Below are 24,128 nucleotides of genomic sequence, written 5' to 3' on the forward strand. Positions count from 1 at the left end.
GCAGCTGAGGGATCATGGGTAATAGGTCATCACTTATTCATGCTCTTCATGTGGTGCGATGTGGTTTTTTATAACACACATATTTAGCCTCAGAGCATTTTACCATTGGCAGTCAAGAACAGGGCTGTTGGGAATGTTTACAGTAGCACAAAAACAAAATGTAAATCCTCCATCATAAGATATAAGAACGATCCCTCCCTCGAGTAAAAGACACTTTGTAAATCCTCTAAAATCTAATCTGAATGTGAACCGTGTGAAGTTCTTAGCTTGTGATGGCTTTCTGTGATTATATTTGCAGGTAACAGGCAACACGGGCGGCTACATGAGGTCAACAGTGGAACATTTTACAAACACACATTATGAGCTCCACACATGCTCAAAAACGCAGATTCTCACACACGCAGACACACACACACGCTCAAAAAAACACACACACACACACACACACACACACACACACACACACACACACACACACACACACACACACACACACACACACACACACACACACACACACACAGATGAATCACAGTGCTTGAAGGCGTGTTTTCATCAGATTCATCTCTCCATACAGACGATACGAGGGTCAACGAGACAGAAGGCATTGAGGGTGTCAGGCAGTGTGCTCTGTTACCGGGTAGACGGACAGAAAGACAGACTAGGACAATCTTTCAAATCCCACACGTCCATTGAACAATCCTGCATAAAACGTTACATATGTCCTTCATATATTGTATATTATGATATATTGAATTATTAGAATATAAATATAATTTGGAAAATAACTATAAATAAATATTTTAATTATCTCTGTTCCGCGCCCGATATCTGGAATGTTAAAGGCCTTTTTCAGCCATTGTTTTGAATTGGTCAGTTGTGCTTAGGGCTGGTCCTATACTTCTTGTAAACCAACATATTAAAGGCTACAATATATGTTCTTAACTAGTAGATTGAGGTGTGTGTGTGTTAATGGCGTGACTAACCTCTACAGACAGAGGAAAGTAGATATAAGCTGTATGATTAAACTCTATGTAATTTTTCATCAAAAGGATGGCTGATAATATCTGCACCGTTGAAGACACAGGTGCGTTTTTAAGGAAAATGAAAGATGAGTTGTTCAGCACTGTACTCTACCTACTGACATGGGTGTATTTACAGCACTGGATGTGTGGTGACTGTTATCTGTGCTTTTACAAAACTGGATCAGCAGGGCAGTGGCTAGCAGAGGCTCAGGAGAGCTCCAGGGCAGTAGGTATCGACGTCTGATTGAGCTTCAAACATTTTTGTTAAACTAATTGTGTCTTTTAGCTGCGGCCTTCCTCTGCCGAGCGCTGGTCCGACTTGAGCTTGACGAACTCCTTGGCCACGTCGTCGTTGTTGCGTTGGGAGAGGATGCGCAGGACGGTGAGGCCCGTCTCGTCCATGTTGATGCGTTTCCCCAGCGGCAGCCAGCAGGCCACGCTGCCTTTGGAAGCCATGTCCTTCAGCTGCAGGACGGCCATGCCCACGGTGCGGTCCTCTCGCGCGAAGCAGTAATCCTTCACACACACCTGCAGCTCGTAGCACTCAGGCCCCACCTCGCTGCTCAGAGTGCTGCAGAGGACAGGATATCATCTCATCACAAATGTTCTACAGGCCCTATGTCATTTTTTTCTTATAGTTTTGATGTACTATACAATGTCGTTTTTTCTTTTCTTTATTCGATGTGTTTTTTCTCATATTTTCTACATACCATATACTTTTCTGTGTCTTTGTTTTTCTGATAATTTCAACATACATATGTTGTTTCAGAGGAGAAGATTTCATCACACAGGTTCTACATGCCCTATTTTCTGATATCTACCACATACTTTGAAAAAAACTAATTCCACATTCTATACTATGTGTTTTTCTCATATTTTCAACATACCATATACTTTTTCGTATATATTTGACATTTCATACTATGACATTTGTTCTGATATTTTGAACTTAAAGGTGGGGTAGGTAAGTTTAAGAAACCAGCTTGAGTGCGCTAGAATTTGAAAATACACAACCGGAAAAAATCTGCCACTTCCTTACAGAGCCCCTCCTCCAACACACACGAACGCGCACATGACCAATGAGGGCACGAGATAAGTTTGTGCACAGATGGAAGGCTGACAGGCAGGTAGGCCATCCAGTTATTTTAGCCGGGCCGGCTAAAATGATTGGTCGTGCTTTTTACAGTACTACGGCTTCCACAGATGACATTTTTTTATGGATTTTTTGTCAAAGCACTTAAGATATTCATTGCTATCGGGAAGTTAAGAGCATTCCATGGAATATAACAAAAAGTGTATCTCGAGCCGGTTTCTCAAACTTACCTACCCCACCTTTAATATCCTGTCATCTTTCCTGATTTTTTCGGTATACTAAACTGTGTTGTTTTTTTCGACATACTATATTATATGTTTTTTAAGGCATAATATACTGTGTCTTTGTTTTTCTCATAATTTCAACATACTATATACTTTTTCGTGTAGATTTGACATTTCATCGTATGACACATTTTCTAATATATTCAACTTAATATCCTGTCTTTTCTTTCAGATTTTATTGACATACTAAACTATGAAACCTAACCTTAAAACCTTAAAACAAACAAAAACACAACTCATCAGTATTTTTACTCACAAAATGAAGGATTCATTGTATTTAGGGGCCCAGCTGTTGTTCTTCGACTTGGTGGCGTACTTCCTCTTCTTGTCGCTGAGGTGAGGGCCGATGATATAGATCTCCACAAATGGCCGGAATATTCCCTGCGTCTGCCACCTCAGGTCATTGGCAGCCACCACTGAGACGGAGAGAGGGGAGGAGAGTGGGAAGGTGTGGGTGAGAGAAAGCGAGAGAAAGATTCATGAGGAGAAAATATGTGAACATTTCGGAGCGGTAAAAAAACACGAGTTAACAGAAAATAAAAAAACAAGAAAATGCTGGTCCTCCCTCAGGTGCCATATTCATAATGAGATGAGGGATACTTTATATATTACTTAATTAAAGTCGTATATTTCTTTGCATGCTAAAAGGCATTTATGCCTTTGCCATATGATATTGAATTTGATTATCGTTTAGATTTGTGCAGTCATTAATCCGACATGTGGATCAAGCCATATCAAATATAGTTTGATTCAATGTTTTAAAACAATATAATGTGATATTTTCCTCAGTGGTTTAGTACTTTTTTCTAAGCACCGTATATCTTGCAGAATATAAAGAATATCTTGACAGTACAACCTGTTTACAAACTGTATAATGTAAAACAAATTGGTCATATTTCATACAACTGATAGAGATACACCCAGGTCAAAATCAATGTGCCTGCTTAGATCTGTTGACATGCAACTCAGTAGCTGTTCTGATTTCATTCATAGGACTTTTAGGAAAAAGTTATTAAGTTGTGTTATTGTGAGTATGAAAAGTAGTCCCTTACCTTTCACTGTGACCTTGTGCTCTCCTGTGTTAGGATGGGTGAAAATCTCCACATGGATGGACACCTCTCCGACAGCATCGTCCACTCCAGATCCTGAGGGGACAGACAGAGAGTCAGGCTTTCCCCTTTAAGCCTTCAAATGGGGAAACATGGACTCCTCTTGCTTCTCTCTCAGACCAAACACTCACACAAACCACTGGGCCCAGATCGTCCTCCTCATTTTGAAAGGTTACAGAACAATTCCATTTCAATTTAATAAAGTGAACATTGAAATGGATTTGACTTAAACCTTTTGGATATTAAACGGAATATTGAATATGCGCACATTTGTTTAAATAATGAACTAATCACTATGTAACAGGAGGACGTAAACTTAGGCGTAGTGATCTGTTGGTGCAGCTGTTGTGGTCTTGAAGTGGAAAGACAGAGCTGCTATGAGTGGGCAAACGATTTAAAAGGTAGTTTCAGTAATTCTCTGTAATGCATTTAAAATATTTTCTACAGAAGCTTCCTGTATTAAGCCACTACGTCGTATTTTTCTCAAATTATTTGACACACTATACTATGTGTTTTTTTCTGATATTTTAACATAATATATTCTGCCATATTTTTGACATACTATACTTTATAATTGTTTTGACAAACTATACTATGTCTATTTTTCTGAAATGTTCAACATACTATACATACTTTTGCCCTGACCTGAAACAACTTTTAGTTTTTCCAGTAAGGCAACAACTGAATAGCCTTTGCACAGATTCAGCGATTGAAAGGCGATCATTAGGATCAGTGAGGACGGTAATTTGTGCCCACTCATAGATGCAAGTTGTCTGTTTGGATGCAGGGTGGTTATTTAGAGGCAGAGAAGAAGCTGGAGAAAGTAAACCCACAGTGTGGTTTTCCTGACATGCTCAGATGGATCTACACAGGTGGACGCACCCATTACTTGGTAAACTTTTTTTTATCCAAGCATGGAAAGAGGAGGGGCAAGAAAGGAGAAGAAGCGTGTGAAGAGAGAAGCACCACAGCCTCTCAGATCTGTCAGTGAAGAACGGCATCACTGATATCCTTCCCAATAATGTGTGATGAGCATCTGGAGGACTTCAAATGAAGTTCCAGGTCGATATCCTCTATCTACGCCAAGGAGGATATGATTTCAGTGGGGTTCGTTTATCTACTTGTCAGCAGGAATACAGAAAAAGCGTCCGATTTGTATGAATCATGTAAGAGGGTAGCATGAGCCAAAGAGAACTATTATTAACATACATTTTGGACCCAAATGATGGCCAAAGCCATAGGCCGGCGCTCTTGATTGCCCTCCAAATATAAATGTACTCTTTCATTAATATTAATGTTTTTCCCTGTTTTCCCTATACATTTGACAGTATTGAATGTCTGTATGTCCTGTAAGAGTACTACAAGTGTTGTATGGTGTACACGTTGTAAAGACCTTCGAGGAGTTTTCTCTGTATAAATGAATTGTAAGGACAGGACTTACATTTTACTTATATTATTCAAACGAATGGTTAAAGTCAGAGATATCTTTGCATTTAAAGCCTAAAATACATATAACTTTGGGTCGGCTCACCCCGATCCAAGATAACTCAACTCTGCACTCTGGCTCAAGTTAAGCTCTTGGTTTGGTTTGGTTCTATACTTCTAGCTGTAAGACTATTTTAGGATAAAGAAGATAGTGATGGCTCCACTCACACCCCAACTCTTTTGTCTGGGAGGGAGAAGGTGGACAATGAATTCCTTAGTTTGTGTGTTTGTGCTGCAAGTGGTCCAGCATATCCTATCCACAAGGATATGGTGACAGATGGGCATACATGTTCAATGTTTTAATTAGTGTCTTCACTTTGTCAACGGTATCTCTGTGGCGCTACCAGCAGCCTGTGTGAATGTGTGTGTGTGTGTGTGTGTGTTTCCAACCAGCCGCCCACTAAACAAGGTGTCTGTGGGAGTTAGACGGCAGTGTGTTCCTGGCATGCAGCTCTCTGCATCTCTCCAGGGAGCATTATGGGATTGTTGGTCTCGCTGCCAACGGGACCAAAGGGAGCAGCAGTCATCCATCTGGGCTTGTCTACTCTATGGACGACATCCATAAAAGATGAGAAAGAAACTTTTCTGGCTGGGAGGCAGGAATATGTTGCCAGGAGTAAGCAGGTTTTTATTTTCCAATAAACACTGCATTCAGACGGGCACATTTCCCCAACATATTGGAAATCTTCACCAGAATGTACATTAAATGTCAAACTTGAGCTGTGATTGAGTCAAACTGTCAAAGCATCACGAAAGTTGACGCATAAATATGAATTACCTTTGATTATTTCTGTTACAAATCATTCAGCTCATAGCCCGCAGTATGTAAGGATGACAGTCATCCAAGCTATGGTGGAGATAAAAAGAATGAAACTCCACTCAGCCTCAAACAGTCATGCTGCTCTAATCATCTACTCTAAAAACTATCCAGAGAAAGCTGCTTGGCAGGAAGTTCATTTGCATCCTTACAGTCAAGGACATCTAGCAGCTGTTGGGAAGGATGAAGACACTTTGTTCTCTATGTATGGAGACAGAGACATTTCATAAGCATGAATACCTAACTGGAAAACTACTGGAAATGTCATGTTAGAATGTATAGCCACTGAGAGCATATCAATAAACATTTTTTACTTTAAAACCGTCCGAATGTCTGAGTAAAAATGTGTGTGGACTGAACTCCCCCGTGATGAGACCTTCCATCAGGTTATAGTCTGTCCGTCATGCGAACCAAAAAAAGGCAACTAGGGTTACACAATTTCAGACTTATACTTGAGTATAAACAAAGCACAAATGCTGTGTTGTTTTGAGTTTCAAAGTGTCATTTTCAGCAATATTCTGCTGCATATACTGCCTTCATACATATCTCATTGGCTTCTCTCCAGAGGATATAACACAACTTGGTATGCAATATATATTTTCTAAGTATTTCTCTGGAGCCTTCACCACTTTGCATAGCACTGTCAGTGTGCTGGAGCTTTTGCAGCTCCAACTAAAGTGCTTCTGTGTGAGTGTTTGAGAGTCAAACCTTTCCATACTAATCTAAAGTGACAGAAATCAGACCACATGACCTGAGGGACTATTTCTGATTGGCTCAATCTGTATAGCGAGGGGGGGGTTGAGTTGGGCACCCCTTCTCATCGTGCTGCACGTGGGAGTTATTTGTGTGTGTTTTAACGTGTATGTGTCTGTGTGTGTTTGTGTGTGATGAGCAAGCGAGGACAGGGAGCCCTCCCAGACAAAAATGAGCCATCATAATTCTTCATAATAATCCTAATCCTCTCCATCAGCGTCTTTTAACACTGGCAGGGGTGGGAGCGCCGGGGGGGGGGGGGGGGAAAGGATTTCCTCTCGGTTTTCCTCGCTGGGAGAAGACGATACAGTGTGCTTCTGCTTCAACAACCTTAAGGACAGTCTCACTCAATCACATTGGCTCTGCTCAGTCACTTTTCCTCTCGTCCACGTGTACACACACTCACACTCGCTCAGCCCTCGGGCCTCTCTGGGTGACATCATGCTGGATCAGGATTCCTTCACACTTGAATGCATTCCTATTCTTTTGGTCTGATGTCAGCGCATCATGCTTTAGTGTCTGCTCATACATACACTCCATTGCGAATGTATTCAGTGCAGTTCCTTACATACAGACATCAGTGTGTACATTACATGCTTTGATGCATAACGTCTATGTTCTCATTGTTACGATGATGCATGTACAGTATGTGTGTGCAGGGAGGCAGGGATAGATCAATCGGTGCATTGTGTTTGTCTGTTGAGATGAGTTTGAGCAGGCAGGGGGGTTTTGGGATGCACATGGGGTGGGGTGGAGGGAGTTGGGCTTTGGTCTGGAGGCTTTCTGGTGGTCCTTGATGTCTCAGGCCCTGAACCTGAATGCCACATACCCTTTTCTGGGTAAACATCCTCACTAGTGGTGAACCTCACCCCCTTCCCGCCGAACACTGGCCCACAGACGGGGCACAAGGAGGGAGTGGACAGAGAAAGAAGAAACGTTTGCAGAGTTGAACGTTAGAATAACAGAGTAGAAAAACAGACAGACAGACATTTATAAGTCTCGTTCCTAGAGTTGGGAGAGATTCTGATACATTGATTACACACTCATATCAGCTCTTTTTAGTTCTTCTTATCTGCTGTGAAATCCTGCAACATGCAACATGGACTTAGGTTTCCCCCGAAAACCACATGGCATTTTGCTAATTAGATTTTCAACGATCATCCGCTCAAATGGCATTTCTACCAGCGGCGCTCGGGGACAGTGTGTCAGCGGCAGCGTTTCCACGAAGATGATGGCTGTTATGTAGCCATCTGACGGTAGGATGGAGGCTGAGCAACAGAATCAAAGAGCGAGAGAAAAAGAGGGGGTGGGTATTTATTTTTTCAAATAGCTGTCAGATCGTGTAAAGAATAGCCTCTGTGTTTCCCAAGGCTGGCTACAACGAGACTCAGCATTTCAGATCAGAGAACTGTTGTGCAGCCACAGCCTAGACTTCATGCTCTACAAAGCATGAGTGAAATGTGCAGGATATACAGCTCAGCATTTGGGAAAGCCTTGCTTAACACAAACTAGGATTGGCTGACCTCTTTCAGAGAGTTATGTAATGTGATACACTTTGAAAATGAAGATACGGCAAATAAAGAGGATTACAAGTCTCCCAAAGAAGGAGGAAGGGAAAAGTGTCACAGAGAGTAAAGATCGTAAGGTTACCTTGTGCGTTTTGTGAGGAGACAAAGGTCTTAATGAGTTTGTCTGTAGCCTGGGTGTAGAGCGACAGGGCGTAGTGCAGAGACAGGAGGTCAGGACTCTTCTCCAGGAAAGTCTTCTTCAGACCCACACCACCAGCATGGAAATATTGCTAAAATACACAAAGACAGAAAAAAGGAATTTAAAATGTAATGCAATGGTTGTTGATTGATCAATAAGATGACTATGCTATTAGTTGATACACAAGAAATCATTCAAAAACTATTTTGATAAAGGCTCTAAATGTGGGTATTAAGAGGCTTTTTCTTTGTGTTATTGTTTATATAAACTGAATATTCTTTTTGTTTTTAACTGTTAATCAGAAAGAACATGAACTATGAACCAAAGTTATAATGGTGTTTGTCTTTGTAGCGCAAGTTGCTAGAAATTAAAGGTGGGGTAGGTAATTTTGGAGAAACCAACTCGAGATCGCTAGAATTTGAAAATACACAACCGGAAAGAATCTGCCACTTCCTTACAGAGCCCCTCCTCCAACACACACGAACGCGCACATGACCAATGAGGGCACAAGATAAGTTTGTGCACAGATGGAAGGCTGACAGGCAGGTAGGCCATTCAGTTATTTTAGCCGGGCCGGCTCAGATGATTGGTCATGCTTTTTACAGTACCACGGCTTCCACAGATGACATTTTTTGTATGTATTTATTGTCAAAGCATTTAATATATTCATTGCTATCGGGATGTTAAGAGCATTCCATGGAATATAACAAAAAGTGTTTCTGAAATAAATTACATACCCCACCTTTAATGAATGCTATGCGTTTCCATGGTCATTATTGATTTTATTTGCATATTGGAAAGCTCAAACCATCAATAGAGTTATTTGTAGATCATTTTCAAACATTTTTGCCTCTTAAAATACTTTAGCAGATGTTCCTACATTAGTTATAGTTATAAGGAAACATGTAAGGTTGTAATCACCTAAAAGAATAAATGACTTTAGTCACAAAAGTAAACCTCAGACTCTGACAGATGGGGACTCTATACACCGCATCCTTGTAGAAAACTTCTAGAGCGCAACGCTGAGTTTTAAAACCAAGGCATATATTGTGATTTCATGTCATTTCCACTAGCCATAAATATGTATTTGTAAAACATTTAACATGGCTCCTAACAGTGAGTTTCTACCTTGATGGTGTCCAGGGCCAGCTCTATCACAGCGCACTGCTTCGGGGAGAGAGCTTTAGCTTCCTCTCGAACCATGTGCTCCTGAACACGGACAACAATAGAAGCACAGAACAAAAGGATCCATTAGTCCATTTATTTTTTCTAGGCAATTAGAGATCAGTCTTGATCTGAAGTATTGTCAGAGAAAATAAAAAGCACCTTCAGTTTGGACAGCTGTCCCAGCTCCTTGGCGGCGTTAAAGATGAGCTGAGTGCCCTGCAAGAGACAGATAGAAGAAAGGTAGACAGAAAGAAGGAGAAGAGTATTGTTATTATCAGGACAACGCATGGCAGCAGTAAAAGGCTTAGTGTCACACAGAGGACACAGCGACGTTCCTGACACACACATTCATGAACAGACAGTCACTCTAAACCGCCAAAGGTACTTTTTCCTGTAAGTGCTTTATCAAACTTTTCTGTGTTTCATTTAATGCAAAACATTTCACACGCACACGCACACGCACACACACACACACACACACACACACACACACACACACACACACGAAGAGAAGGGAAAGTGGTTCAGCTCGTAGTAAGAAAGAAGACACACTAGTGCAATCTTGACACACGTGCAGACACACACACACATAAACGCTCACACACACTGTGGTGTACGCAGGTATTTCCTGGATGTCCAGCCTGATGTGAAACTCTGGTAAGAGCATATTTATTCACTATACAGAATGTGACCTTTAAATGACATCCTTGGTTAAAGCCTTAAGCATGAAATCATCTGTTATTATATACTGTTTAAGGCTAAAACATATTCAATATTAAATATTGTTTAAAATACCATCACATATAAAGTGTGCACAATTGAAACTGTGATGTTCAACTTAATGAAGTTTTTTCAAATACTAGATTTAGGCTTTACAGCCACCTTTTACGGCTACATGATGTCAAACTGACAGCACACTTTTGCGGCTAAATAGACCATAAGCCACAGGTTAAAATGCCAACCGTCACTTACTTTGCCTCATGTGGCTCATTAAGCTCAGCCGCTTTTACTCACAAAGCAATTTGCAGCTGAACTACAACCTATTTTTCCGTCTGTGATGCATTGCTGCCAAAAACCTGCAGATTGTTTTTTTAAAACTGAATGGAATTAAGTGACGTTTGACCTATGGATTGTGGTGCGTTTGAGCCGCAAATGGTTGCACGTCGATTAGAGTGTATGACCTGCGGTGAGGCTGGGAGAGCAGGCAGCTACTGCTACAGCATTACTCACACCATATAAACAGCACTAAAGAGGGATGTTGTGTAAAAACAAAAGTGAAAAATCAATATTTCAACTGCTTTGTTTGACTGGCGAGCTGAGGGAGCGAGACGAAGACACGGAGAGAAGACATAGAGGAGGGAGACAAGACACATTGATCTAAAGGGGTTTAGTCCTTACATCACTGTGAGAAGCATTCTTCAGCCTCCCCTGCAAAGAGAGCATGTGGTTAATACTTCAAGCAGAGGCCCTGCAGTCTGACTTCACTCTCATTGGCTAAATGACAATATGCAATCAAAAGTGCATAATGTTGCTTTGCAAAATGTAGAAAATGTACTCTTAACTGCCTGGAGATGTCAGGTCCTTTCAGGTAGTTAATTAGCTTTCACTTCAAAGCAACAGCATCACATTTTGTGCTTTCTCGCAAAAACAAAGACAACATAGTTTAACAAATCGCCTGCTGGCAGAGCAGAGAGGTTAGCATTTATGCTGACAGGAGTAAATGGATTCTGTCAAAACTTGCTTTCGCTGCATGTTGAAATCCATTAGTGTGCTTTTTTATGAGAGGCTACATTTACAAGACAGCACTTATAAAGTCAGATATGAGGTCAGGTCACTATAATACGTTTACATGCTATTTACTATAGTAACGATCCAAAAGTGACTAAAAGCACATGATGATATCCAATGTCATCGTGATAACAACCATCCTATTCATTACATACAAATACAAACACTTTTTATAACATTTTGCAAAAATACGCTTATTGCACGCATGCCGAGGATGACAGAGAGGAATATTTTAGCTTAGCATACAGCTTGAAAACAATGGGAAAGGTAAACTAAACTAAGCTAATCTACTCCCGGCTCTCGCTCTATACTTATTGCAAAGATATGAAAGTAGTATGAATAATCTTATCTTACTTTAGACACAAAAGCAAATAAGACTAATTAACTAAATGTTCTTCTAAAGGAGAAGAGATCAAACTCTAGTTGTAGTTTGTGGTGTAATGTAAACATTATAAAGATTAAAGGACCCAACTGTATAAATGAAATAGCTCTTACTTATCGTACTGATACAAAAATAATAATGTTCCTTATTATTATTTAACTATAGTAAATAGTAAATACACTATATGTTTACAACCAGTGGTTACAGTTGATAATAAACAATTAAAAAACCGCTGCAGATCATTTGAACAGATTAACACGCATCACTAACACAGGACTTCCTGTGCTTCTAAAAAATGTGCCTGTGCACTGTCAAGTAAAACACAGCATAGAAATTCAACACAGTCTTATTTTAAACTAGATACTTTGTTATATTCTGTAGGAGTCATACAAAATAACTTTAAGACATTGAGAGTATTTTTTGCATAGGTCATTGAATGCACTGTTTTTAACCAACTTTACCTCAAACCAGAAAAGTCATTCTGTACATCGAAACCAGTGACATAATCCCAGCATTTCAATCAGCATAGTAACAACAGAACATGAAATCAAACCAGGACAGACCAACATGACAGGTCTGCAGAGACATACAGTACAGTGTTGTACAGTATACTGAGAAAAGACTGCAGTGTTGAAATAGATCAGATGCAAGCAACAAACCCACAGTGGGCGGTGGAAAGGGGGACACATTTCAAACAGGTGGGGACAGTAGGGGAAGGGCGGAGGTTTTCAGAAGGAGGAAAAGGGGCTGAGGGGGGGGGCAGGACACTGGATACCAAGCCACCGAGAGATCAGAGTCACCCCACCAGAGTCCAAGTAAAAGGACACAATGCATGAGAAGAAACAAGGCAAGACCGGGCGCAAGAGAGGAGTACCACTTCCTGTTTGAGGAGAGTGTTCAGGAAGATGACAGCAAAGGAGAGGGGCACTGATTGGTGGAGATTATTGAGAGGGGTGTGGGACCTATCAAAACCAGTCAGGAATGCACCATGCTTCTGTCTTCTCAAAAGAGAGACAGCGTTGGAAGAAGGAATAAGAAGAGGTTGCAGAAAATTAGAGAAGAGATGAGGAAGACTAGAGTGGAGTACAGACGAGGAAGAAGAAGAAGAAGAAGAAGTGGAGAAAAGAAAAGGGATGAGGAAGAAAAGGAGGGAGGAGAAACCACAGCAGAGGAGGAAAAAGACAGGTTTGAAAGTGAAAAGGGAGAGGGTGTGATGTGGGGTAAAAAACAGGGGAAGATCGCAGCCACATATAGCAGAGAACCAACCACCGTGGACGGACAGACAGACACACACGCAGGAGTGCTGTACTTACAATCATCTGTGGAAGAAGAGCGGTGGGAGCGGGATGTAATTGTAATCACAACGACAACAACCAGAGAGAAGGGTCAGTCAAAGCTGCAAAGAGCCCCACATCAATCAAAAAACACAAGTTTGGGCCTCAGGGCTGGAGGGACGTGGACCAATTGGGACCTGTCTAAAGCCTGGACTTATAGTACAGGTCAGGAAGTGAGAGGGGCCAGCAAATTAGTAACTTTAAGACAGCAACATTTAAAAGAATAGAAGATATAAGAGTTATAGCTTTTTCTTAGCAACTTCAAATGGATAAATATCTATTATAGAGATGATTATGTGGCATTTGCGTGAGTCCAATATATCCTGTTTTTGTTGCTCTTTCTTTTTTCTGATTGGATGAACTCATTGGAACAGGGGCTAATTGCTTACCAATGGCTACTGAGGCTCAACCAGTTGTGTAGATAACTGGCTTTTGCTGTAAATGGTGAACAGAGATCAATAATCACCTTATTATCAGTGACATGAGGCTCTTTAGTTAATAACCAAACACAAATAAGAACACATATATCCAAAAACAAAAGAAAACAAGAGGCTGCTTTCCAAAATGTTTGATTCTTTTTGAAAGTGGGCCAGATCCTTCGGGCAAAATATTTCTGCCACTCTGATATGAGTTACTCATAAATCAGAAATCTCTCAGGATAATTGTTGTCTGACATACTGGAGAGCAGCCATGAGCTGGTGTTAGAATGATATGGTGCACTCCTTTTGTATTTTTAACCCAAAAAACAGGGTTTCATCTTGATTGTTTGGATGAATGAAGGCACTGGGGGCGATGCTAAATATAATGTGTGGAAAGGAAGCCATATGTGGAGAAAAAGTAGATTGATCATTTGTTTATAAGGGGGCCATCTTAAATCACAACACACACACAAAATGTCTGCCTTTGTATTCCCTTCCTTGTTCTCCATATCCTCCTCTTGGAGGTGTGTGATAGTATGTATTTGTGCATGCTTGGAAGTATGTGTGTTACATGTTTTGTCCATTCCTTTTTTTATATCTACCTTATTAACTGGTCATCATCAGACCAAATATTTGTGGTCACTTATACAAAATAATCAGTAAGCTTTCTGGGAAACAGATCCCTTGAATGTGTGTGTGTGTGTGTGTGTGTGTGTGTGTGTGTGTGTGTGTGTGTGTGTGTGTGTGTGTGTGTGTGTGTGTGTGTGTGTGTGTGTGTGTGTGTGTGTGTGTGTGTGTGTGTGTGTGCGTGCGTGTGTGTGTGTGTGTGTGCATGAGCAGATCCTCACTAAACATGTCCTTGCATGTACAGCAGGCACAGGGTGCAATGAGTGCCGACATGTGTGGCTCAGCAGCATTTCTGTGTGTATTTGTACGACTTAGTGTTTCTGTGTGTGTGTGTTCGTTCGTCTGTTCACTCTCACCGTTTGGTCCGTGAGTGGCGGCAGGACAATGGTCTTCTCCATGGTGTTCATCACCAGCTTCCACAGCTCCTTCAACACACGTTTCAGCACTGTCTTCTCACAGATCTTAGCAAACAGAGTCAGGCTGGCAGGAGGGCGAGACAGGAGAGAGGAAGGAGCGATGAATAATAAGCAGCAGAAGGAGGCGACCGCGGATTTAAAATCCCTAGCTTGAAGGCTTGTCAGAAAAGCCCAGAAGCTCAGATTTTGGGGAATTTATCTCCTGATTATACTTACCTAGAGTAAGGCAATGCCTTTCTTAGTCCTTCTTATGTCTCTGTTTGAGCAATAATGTTAGCTTAAGAAAATCCATTACATGGCTATAAAATAAAGTAAAAATGTATTCCCTAACATCAGACATCCACCAGACCATTACAATTGCATTAAGAGACAAAACTGTGTCCATTGTTGTGTTTGCATAACCTATCACTATTTCTAAGTAGGTAAAAGTAATACATGTTCCCATTTAGATTCTATTAAAATAACAGACTGCCTCACTTGCTGTCAAGGAACTCCATGATAGGCTGCAGGACGTTGTCGGCATCCTGGGCCACGCTGCTGGCGTTTCCCACATTCGAGGTTCCCTTCACCTGAGCCAAGATGTCTCCCATCTGCTTCACATTCTCCTCTATGTGAGGCTGGAAACTACAAGGGAAAAGTACAAAGAGATATTAACAAAGTCTGCATCGTCAGTAAATCTAAAAATATACATCACATTAATGTCAAACTCTTGCATGAATGACTTTCTGTGTGAGCGTGTTATTACCTGACAGCAAAGACCCTGCTGAGATCATCCATGACATTGTTGAGCTTAATCTGCAAGTCCTTAAGAAAATCGCTGGCCTCCACACACAGCTAAAGTACGGATATGGAAACACACACAGAGCTTGTTATGTGATTGGGCAGAGAGTTTTGCAATAGTAATACCCCTTATGGACACATTTGGGACTGTCTGGATAAGGCATGTGACCAAATACCAAAAAAAAAAAAAAATAAGCCTGTCAATATTCGGTCGGGATATTGAACTCCAGAGTAAAAAAAAAGTGACTAACATCTTTTCCACCCATAGCTTCAAACATTTTCTCCAGCTGAACCCTCAGCTGTTGGATGTTGTTGATCAGGATACAGGGCTGAGGACAGAAAGACAAATAGATCTTTATCTTGTGGGTACAGGATTCAATAAAACAATCATATAACAACCATGACCTTACTTTACTTAACAACAGCGCTTAACTAAGACTCGAATGTGTATTATATAGACTATTATATATTAGAACTCCAAGAGCTGATTGTGAAAACCCTCACAGACTCATCCAGTTTTCGACCACTTACCACTTTCTCCATGGTGACATAGTTGGCAAACAACTTGGAAATGACATCAGCATAAGATAAGAGCACATTGCTGATGGTCTGAAAGGGTAACAAGAAAGGGCAACATGTTATCATCATAAAGCTGTTCTGAAAACAACTTTTAAAGACCCGTTTGTTGTACATTGATTTTGTAAAGTGTGATTTTACTGCAAACTGTATTTACCCTAGCAAATCGCTTCATGTAGTGTCCTACGATCTGTGGATCCGGACACTCTAGCTTCCTGATGATCTCAAAGCTCTGGTTGAGCTGAGAAAACACGTCCACCACCGAACAGGAGAACAGAGCATGTTCGGATGTGACCTGGAACTGTAGGGTAGAAAAGGTGTGCGAGAAGTTTAAAAACTGGGATGAAAATAACTTGGAAAAGGCATAAGTGACAATTTATGAGCAGCAGGTGAGAAGATGTGATTTAAGGGGCCTGGTTAGATGTGACATCTGGGCCCCTCACACAAAATAGACGGATCATTAGAGACACATTTAAACTGAACCTTTGATATTTTCGATCACATGAACCAAGCGGGAGACCTCTTAGAGCCAACCAGCCATAGAGCGAGTTAGACAGCCATTGGGTGACAGGTGGGAGCTCCTGTCTATCTCCCTGTAATTGGCTGCTGGTTAGCTCTTTGTCCCTAATTGGCCGGAGGTGAGTGTGAAGGTGCTCCTCCGGGCAATCTGGGTAATAAGGTGCAGACGGCTCTCCTGCAGTCAAACTCTAGAATAAGGCCATTCATTCACAATATCCTACTGTCACTGCGGTTCACTGCCGCCTTAAGCGCATGCACGCCTAGACCGCACTTCTATAAACTTCCAAAGAGTACTTTGACGGAAACACCCGGATAAGAATCCGAGGAACACGTTCTACTTCAATCTCAAGTCTTTCCTGCCGTATCCATGCTTCACTTATTGCCTTTGAAGAATTCAATAAATCACTTTGAGGAGCGGGCAAAGTGTGGGAGGCAGAGCGGCAGAAAGAGGATGAAACTGTGGCTGATAACTTTGAGTGTGACAGAGGAAGTACAAAGGATGGATTACAGTAATTCTGCTTGAACAACAACAACAACAACAACAAGTCAGCGCTTTCATAGGAGTGAATGGGAGATAAAGAGAGCTGGAAACTTTTACCCCATCTTTTTTGTCTCTTTCCAAAGCACCATGTTGAAAGTCCCGAGACACCTCCTCGTTTTCGTCCAGCCACTGAATGACAAATGGCTCGAACCACCTGTGGAGGGCAGAAGATACGAAGATATGAACATATTCACAAACTAGGATCGCAAATTGACAAGATGAGGATTTCCATTGCTTTATTTTTAGTTTCTGTTTTGGATAGGCGTCAAGGAGTTGCTACTCACGCAGGATATTCAGGCACTCTGCTCTTGAAGAAGGGCAGGTCTTTGCAGTACTCGTTGAACAGCCACTTGACCTTAAAGTGCAGGTTCATGTAATCCGCACTCTTGCACAGGCGATTTTTTTCATGTTCTGAAAGAAAGAATAAAGCAATCAAATGCATGTTGAATAAAAGGCTAATTTCTCTCCTATGCTTAAAGTCCAACAGTAATTACTACATTTTTATTTTGTATTCAGAAGCACTGAACCCTCATTGCTCACAGACTCATACATTATTTGATTAGAGAATAATGTTATTGAGTTGTCAAAGCTCAACTGAAAACCTAGATTATCAAGAGAAGACCCCAATTTTATGAAATAAATCAAATATTAATCATCCTGAGAAGTGTTTATGACCTTTCACTTGGAGAAATGTTTATTTTTTCTTTAAAAAACTTTGTATGTGAGACACTAGAATACTGGAGACTTATACACATTTGATTTATTCTTTTATTATATATATATCTGTTGGTTATCATCCATGCATGATACTGTACTAAGATGACAATGAGCTATCATCAGAATAAAGCTTTACGAATAAAAAGCACCCCGTGTGGGCGCCAACAAGGGACACTTTTTCTGGAAGCTAGGGATCCAATAAAGAAGTAAGTAAAGCAAATAAGCTGGAATTTAGAATCAATTTACTATATGTTTAATAATATAAGTCTTCCAATACTTTTAGCGGATGTGACTTACCATATCGAAGTAGTATTTGAAAACATCCTACCAAGTTTCATCCAAATTGATGAACGAACAGTCAAATGGCAATTAAAACGTCCTTTTTCCTACCATATTTACATAAATTGAAACAGATAAAAACAACTCTGTACACATCATTAAAAGAGAACAGCTAAACCCTTTCATGGTTTGTGTGTCCGAAGTCATTAGTGCCAGTATGTCTGAACCACACAAATCCTTGTTAGTGGCTACATTTATCTTACAAATCTTCAGTGTTTTGTCAAAGCTCAGTCAGTTCAGAGGCTCAGTGTATGATGGCCTGCACTCACCCTCCATTGCATACTTCATATCCTGAGCAAACAGGTTCCACATCACTTCAGCACTGATTTTACCCACGTTGAGCTCCTGGGGAAATCTTGATGGAGGAGAGAAATAGAAAGGCTTACTGTATGTGCACTTAGAGGGAGAAGCTTTATCAAACAGAGTGAGCAGATAAGAGCTTAAGAAGAAACTGAAGAGAGGAAATGGAGCAGGAAATGAAATCAAAAAGGATCTGGGTGAATAGAAGAGAATACATATACAGTAGGAGGGATGTGGAGACTCACTGGTTTAGGCAGGGAGTGTAGGAGTTCTTGTCCTCCTCGATAATGGAGACGATAAGTGTGATGAGTTTGGACCAAAAGTCCAGATTCTTGATGCTCGGACCCTGTTCCTCTGGAGGCACGGGACCCTGTTTGGCCTGGAAAAGCAATTCAATAAAAAAAGTCACTATACAATTCTACACTGGTCACTTAGTTAAGTAGATGAAGGGAAGATGGGCACATTTGGCTGTCAACCTGAAAGTGTTGGAGTGTTTTTTTAAAAGACAGAATAAGTAACATGTATTTCATAAAATGTAACTGTGTGTTACACAATTTTGGTTGATACATAATACCAAATGTCTAACTTTATCTAAACCTAGAGAAATGTATTATTATAAACATTCTTAATCGAGTTGTATACTTAACAAATATACTGTATATCTAAACTTACATGTTGTTTTTTTTGGAACATATCTTATTCCTAATTTTGCATAGATTATGTATCATTTACACATACACACGTTTTCTGTTTTTGTTAAAAGGTCATAATATTTTCATCTAATGGTGACCTCTGTAGTCAAGGAACTATAAAAGACTACAATTCCCATGGTGCCAGCCTTTAAGATACACATGGGCAACCTGTGTGGAAGGCGCCTCAGGAGGACACAGTTTACAACCGTATCATTATATCATGTACAACATACCAGAAAAAATACGATCTAAGTTTGTTCATCATATCATTTGAGTTTTGACTCTTTTGTTTGATTATTGTAAAGGCCTGCTGACTTGGTTGAATGTGTGTGAAAATGATTTGATTTTGCAAAGAGATGCATAACAACACATCATCAGAAGCCAAAAAGGGTCATTACAACTGTGAGTTACAACAGATGAAGTAAAAGATTATGTAGAAATGTCTGTTTAAAAGGCTCAAAGTGGCTTAAAGGAAACAAAGGAAGGAAGCCACGATATGCAGAGTTTTCAGATAATTATATTCTGCTCAATCTCAGTTTTTTAGAGTCAAAACATATCAATTTTTATTTTCTAACAATTTCCTCATCATCACAAAATAAAAAAACCTCATATTAAAATATCTATTCGTATTATGGATCAAATAATCATTGGGACAATCTTCCAAAAACAAGTTATAATTCAGTAATGAGTGCAGTGCTCTAAATGTGAATTTCACTTTTGTATTTTTCATGTCTGAGACAACAAGACTTCTTCTGGGGGAAATCCTGACTGTGTTTGTTAATTCAACAAAAACAACTCATACATATTCAAGATTAGCTGCTAAAACAGCTTTGAACAGACCCAGAATGTCAACTGTCTGGACGACTTCTTTGAAATAGCTGAAAATGTGCTGGAGGACAAAAAAAAGGAGCCGAGCACCGCAGGGTTTGAGACGTGAAGAACGATCTTGCAGAGATTTCAACAATATATAGCAACATCCCTGAGGATGAAATGTGTTATTCAAAGGGAAAAATGCTTATTTGAAATTCACCAGGGACTCTGAAACGAATAAGCGCTTTAATGATGACTCAAAGCTAGTTTTAGAAATCCCTCTTGAAATCCAATGCAGGAGTGACGGATGAGACAGACCTGGATCTGATGATGGGAACGCACACTAGTGTCACAGTGCTTTTTACATAACACTGAGGATAATACAGAAATCAAGCAAAGGAGTCACAGATACAATTACAAAATGGATCCAGGAATATTGGTATCCAAATGATCAGAAAGTGCTGCTTGAGTTTAAAGTGGACCTATCATGCTATATTTGAATACTATATTGTAGGGCCATACCTATATAAAACATGTCTGTGAAGTTTTTTTTTCAAAATACCAAACAGATCATGCATTTTAGCCATGCCTCATTTCGCTCTATTTGCTCTTTTCCAGCCCTGTTTTTGCAAGGGCTGATTCTGTGAGAAGTCTTCTTCGCTGCTTTTGTGGCAGACTACAGCGCCACTTACAGGCCTGGCATATGTACTACAGCGTCTCCAGCGCTTTCGAGCGGCAATGGCCGTGGCCCAACCCCCCATTCCCCTGATAGGTGGAGAGTTGCCCATATAGGCGGAGCTCCCCGTTTCTGACGTCAGAACAATTTCAAATCTGGATCAGCTCCGTTGCAGCCCCATTTTTAGAGATTTGGGTATGGTGGAAAAGAGAGAGGGTTGTGTTTTCTGACACTTGGTGAGTTCCCTGACACACCGGGGACACATATTCATGTATAAAAGACGTACAAAAGTGCATTTTGCATGGTAGGTCCCCTTTAAGTTATTAGTTTCTCTTTCAGTGAGTGGGAGTTTGTTTTATGATTTATCCTGCTTGTTTCCTCTCAAAAAGTGAGCCAAATTACAGCCAATGGAAAAGAAAAGAACACCAATCTACGACAATTCAAAGTAAATCTTAATGCTATTAGGCCCTGAAGAGACTTTACAAAATGGCAGATTGTTGAGGAACGTCGAGTAACCAGAAACTCAGAAAAACATGAACTAAATTCAGATTGAGTGACTAAAACCCGGCCATTGGCACTGGTGTGGGCAGATACAGAGCAACATGTCCTTCTACAGCAGGGGTGTCAAAACTACGGGCCGGGGCCAAATGCGGCCCGTGGACTATTTTGAATCGGCCCTCAGCAAATTCAAAAAGTATAATGACTTAATATAATAAACTTCTGCTTGTCTTATATTGTACTTCTTAAATATATATGGTCAAATATATTACACAGTATTCATGTTCAGTCCATTAAAGTTGAAAACATGTTCTAAGAAATCTAAATTGATAATAAAAAAAGCCCAATAACAAATATACATAACAACCTTGAAATATACCCTTTCATATTTCCTCTTATTATAAGCAATCTGAAGCTTCTGTTTTAAGGTTTTAAGTGCTTACAAAATAAAGTAAACCCTCTGGAGAGCCTTGATGTAGGCTTTTTTTCTCTTACAGCATTTTCAAGTATCAAGAATAATTTACATTGGATTGATTTTTCCAACTCATGACTGAACTTAAGAGGCGAAATACCTCTAGTGAGTGGCCCAGCCCTTCGTATATTTTTCTGTATGTGGTTTAAAGTTTGGACACCCCTGTTCTGCAGTGTTGTCTTCAAGAAGAGTTATAACAAAGTTTTAAACGACAACAATTAGATGTTTATCTATGTTTATCTATATTTATTTGACAATGTCATGTTAGTCTGAGGGAAAATGAGTACAAATGTTTTGATCTCTAAATCAGATGTTATTAGAGTGGTCTATGTAGCAAGCTATTTGTTGACTCTTCCTTACACTTACAGGACTTTTGGCAATACTGCACCTAATTACAGTCATGCCAAACAAGCAAACAGAAATATGAACATTTTGAGAGGAGACAGACAGACATTCACACACACCCACACAGATATTGAATAAATTGCTGTTCTTACCGGGTCTGTCTGATACTCTCGGCTGTACAGCTCATGGCAGTTATTGAAGATGTACTCGTAGGTGGAGTTGAGACAAGCTTTCACACAATCCTTCACCACCTGACTGGCTCTGGGGGGAGACTGGAGCTCTTGAACCTGAAAAAAACACACACAAAAAATATAAAGATAGTTAAAGTAAGGCAAGGCAAGGCAAGGCACGTTTATTTATATAGCACCTTTCAACACAAGGCAATTCAAAGTGCTTTACAAAAATGAAAGACATTAAGAAAATGTAGGCACTCAAATTAAAAACACTAAATCGTGACACTTCAGAATTGTTTTCAGCTTTGTCCTTACTGCAATAAAATAAAATGCAATAAAATATGATTATTTCCCAAACTTAATTCTAGGTTTATTTTAAGATTAAAAATGTGCCAATTATTTAGTATAGAATAAAATAATAATAATAGTAATACAACTAATAATAATAACAATAATAATAATAAAACTAGTAATAATAATAATATAAATAAATAATAATACAAATGGTAATAATAATAATAACAACAACAATAATAGTAGTGATAATAACAATAATAATATTATTAATTATAATACAATTTATAACAATAATAATAATACATTAAATTCTGCTTTGTTTTGTTACATTTGATTAAATTCTACATGTGGTATACTTTGAGCAAGTTTGGTACGTGGAGTGTATAAAATACATCAAAACAGTCTTTGACAGATGTACCTTCATCCTGAAGAAGGTGATACTGGTGAGCAGGTCCACGGTGGACTTGAGGTCCTGCAGCCTCTCAGGACTGCTGGCAGGGAAGTTGTTCTGCAGTCAAACGGAAAAGAAATACAGTGAGGCATAACACATGAAATCACATCCATCTAAGTCCACTGTGTGTTTGTGTGGCACGATCCAGCTAAGGAAACACTTATTCCTGCGTGGGTGAGCAGTGTTTCCTGGATGTGTCTGTGCATGCTTCAGGGTGTCAGTCTAATTATCACATCCGCCTGCTTTGTTTTAGTGTTTTTCACAAAGCGTAAGATGGACAGTAGAGAAAAGGAGGTGAGGGGGTTTATTCTTTACCATGCAGTTTGACTACCTAACCACTATTAGTTGTCATCCATTATAAAATATCAAAAGATAATTTAAAGAGAGCAAACAGTAAAATGGAGAGGCATCTTACGCGGTACATGGACAGGTCTATCCTCAGAGAGTTGTGAAGCTGGTCTAGTAGCTTGACAAATCGCTCTTTCTGCAGGAAAAAAACAAAGAAATGGAAATATTAACACCAGACTACTTAAGAATATTTAAGAGCCGATGCCATCAACACCAGGATAACAAATGACCATAATGTTAAGAAAGGAAATTATGATTGCAAAAAAAAACATTTTACTTTTGTAAGCAAAGCACAACCACAATTACACTTTACTTTTTTAAGCAAATTATGATATTTCGCTTTTTGTTCTACAAGCCTTTATGAATAACATTGTTGCATGTATTCATTATAAATGTGTCTGGCTGGTGTGACCCACTCCAAAGTTAGAAGCAGCAAAGCGGTCGGAGGCAGAGACGTTGTTGGTGGCCTGGGTGGTGTGAGCGTAGTAGGCGTTGATGTTAGCCAGGAGGGTACTCATCACCGCAGGCACACCTGGGCACATGTACTTAGATGACAGGCAGGCAAAGTGACTGAAAAAGAGAAATATTGAGGGACATGTAAGCAAATGAAGGAGACTGTACAGAGAGCTTAATGCATATAAATAACTGCACTCAAAGAAACAGGGGCTTATGTTAAAGGTCTCCTATCATACTGTTTTTCATCAATTTATTATAGGTCTCAGATATATACAAAACGTGACTCTGGAGTGTTTGACTCCAAATACCAAACAGATCATTGCAGCATCCCATAATCCCCTCTGTTTCAGCCCTGTTTCAAAAGTGCTGATTCTCTGTCTGTTACTTTAGATGAAAATAAGGAGCCACTCCCCACGCCCCTCTGAGAGATATTTGGTTAAAAAGAACACAATGGTGCTCTAGGAGGAGATTCAGGTGGTAATGTGGGGGGGGGGGTTACCTTGGTTGGTGATTGGCTAATGGTTACACAAGACAAACAATCGTTATGACATCACAAAGTGGCCAAAATCTGATCAGCTCATTTTCAGACAGGTTTTTATATAAATGGATCAGGACAAAGCTTTCAGAATCTCTTTACACAGAAGGGACACATGTTGATGTAGAAAAGACATGGAAAAGTGGATTTTACATAATAGGTGACCTCTAAATAATCATATTCTAAGGTCAGGCTTT

The 24,128-nt window shown here is 40.0% G+C and overlaps 1 protein-coding gene across 1 annotated transcript in view; it reads right to left on the reverse strand.

The window, feature by feature from the left end:
• Positions 1-869: 869 nt before the first annotated feature.
• Positions 870-24,128, reverse strand: part of unc13a (unc-13 homolog A (C. elegans)) — a 30,143-nt gene continuing 6,884 nt past the window's right edge. Inside the window, exons 10-31 of the mRNA XM_034147540.1 lie at positions 23,357-23,510; positions 23,008-23,076; positions 22,560-22,649; positions 21,824-21,958; positions 18,424-18,557; positions 18,148-18,233; positions 17,107-17,233; positions 16,880-16,976; positions 15,920-16,063; positions 15,718-15,795; positions 15,438-15,515; positions 15,152-15,240; positions 14,884-15,030; positions 14,347-14,470; positions 12,924-12,929; positions 10,839-10,868; positions 9,600-9,656; positions 9,402-9,482; positions 8,217-8,364; positions 3,455-3,547; positions 2,659-2,818; positions 870-1,596 (exon numbers count right to left, since the gene is read on the reverse strand). Coding sequence (XP_034003431.1) covers positions 1,308-1,596; positions 2,659-2,818; positions 3,455-3,547; positions 8,217-8,364; positions 9,402-9,482; positions 9,600-9,656; positions 10,839-10,868; positions 12,924-12,929; positions 14,347-14,470; positions 14,884-15,030; positions 15,152-15,240; positions 15,438-15,515; positions 15,718-15,795; positions 15,920-16,063; positions 16,880-16,976; positions 17,107-17,233; positions 18,148-18,233; positions 18,424-18,557; positions 21,824-21,958; positions 22,560-22,649; positions 23,008-23,076; positions 23,357-23,510 — 2,416 coding nt within the window. The 3' untranslated portion in view covers positions 870-1,307. The remainder of the gene's footprint in view (positions 1,597-2,658; positions 2,819-3,454; positions 3,548-8,216; positions 8,365-9,401; positions 9,483-9,599; positions 9,657-10,838; positions 10,869-12,923; positions 12,930-14,346; positions 14,471-14,883; positions 15,031-15,151; positions 15,241-15,437; positions 15,516-15,717; positions 15,796-15,919; positions 16,064-16,879; positions 16,977-17,106; positions 17,234-18,147; positions 18,234-18,423; positions 18,558-21,823; positions 21,959-22,559; positions 22,650-23,007; positions 23,077-23,356; positions 23,511-24,128) is intronic.

This window comes from Trematomus bernacchii, unplaced genomic scaffold, assembly GCF_902827165.1.
Source record: "Trematomus bernacchii unplaced genomic scaffold, fTreBer1.1, whole genome shotgun sequence".
NCBI classification, from domain to species: domain Eukaryota; kingdom Metazoa; phylum Chordata; class Actinopteri; order Perciformes; family Nototheniidae; genus Trematomus; species Trematomus bernacchii.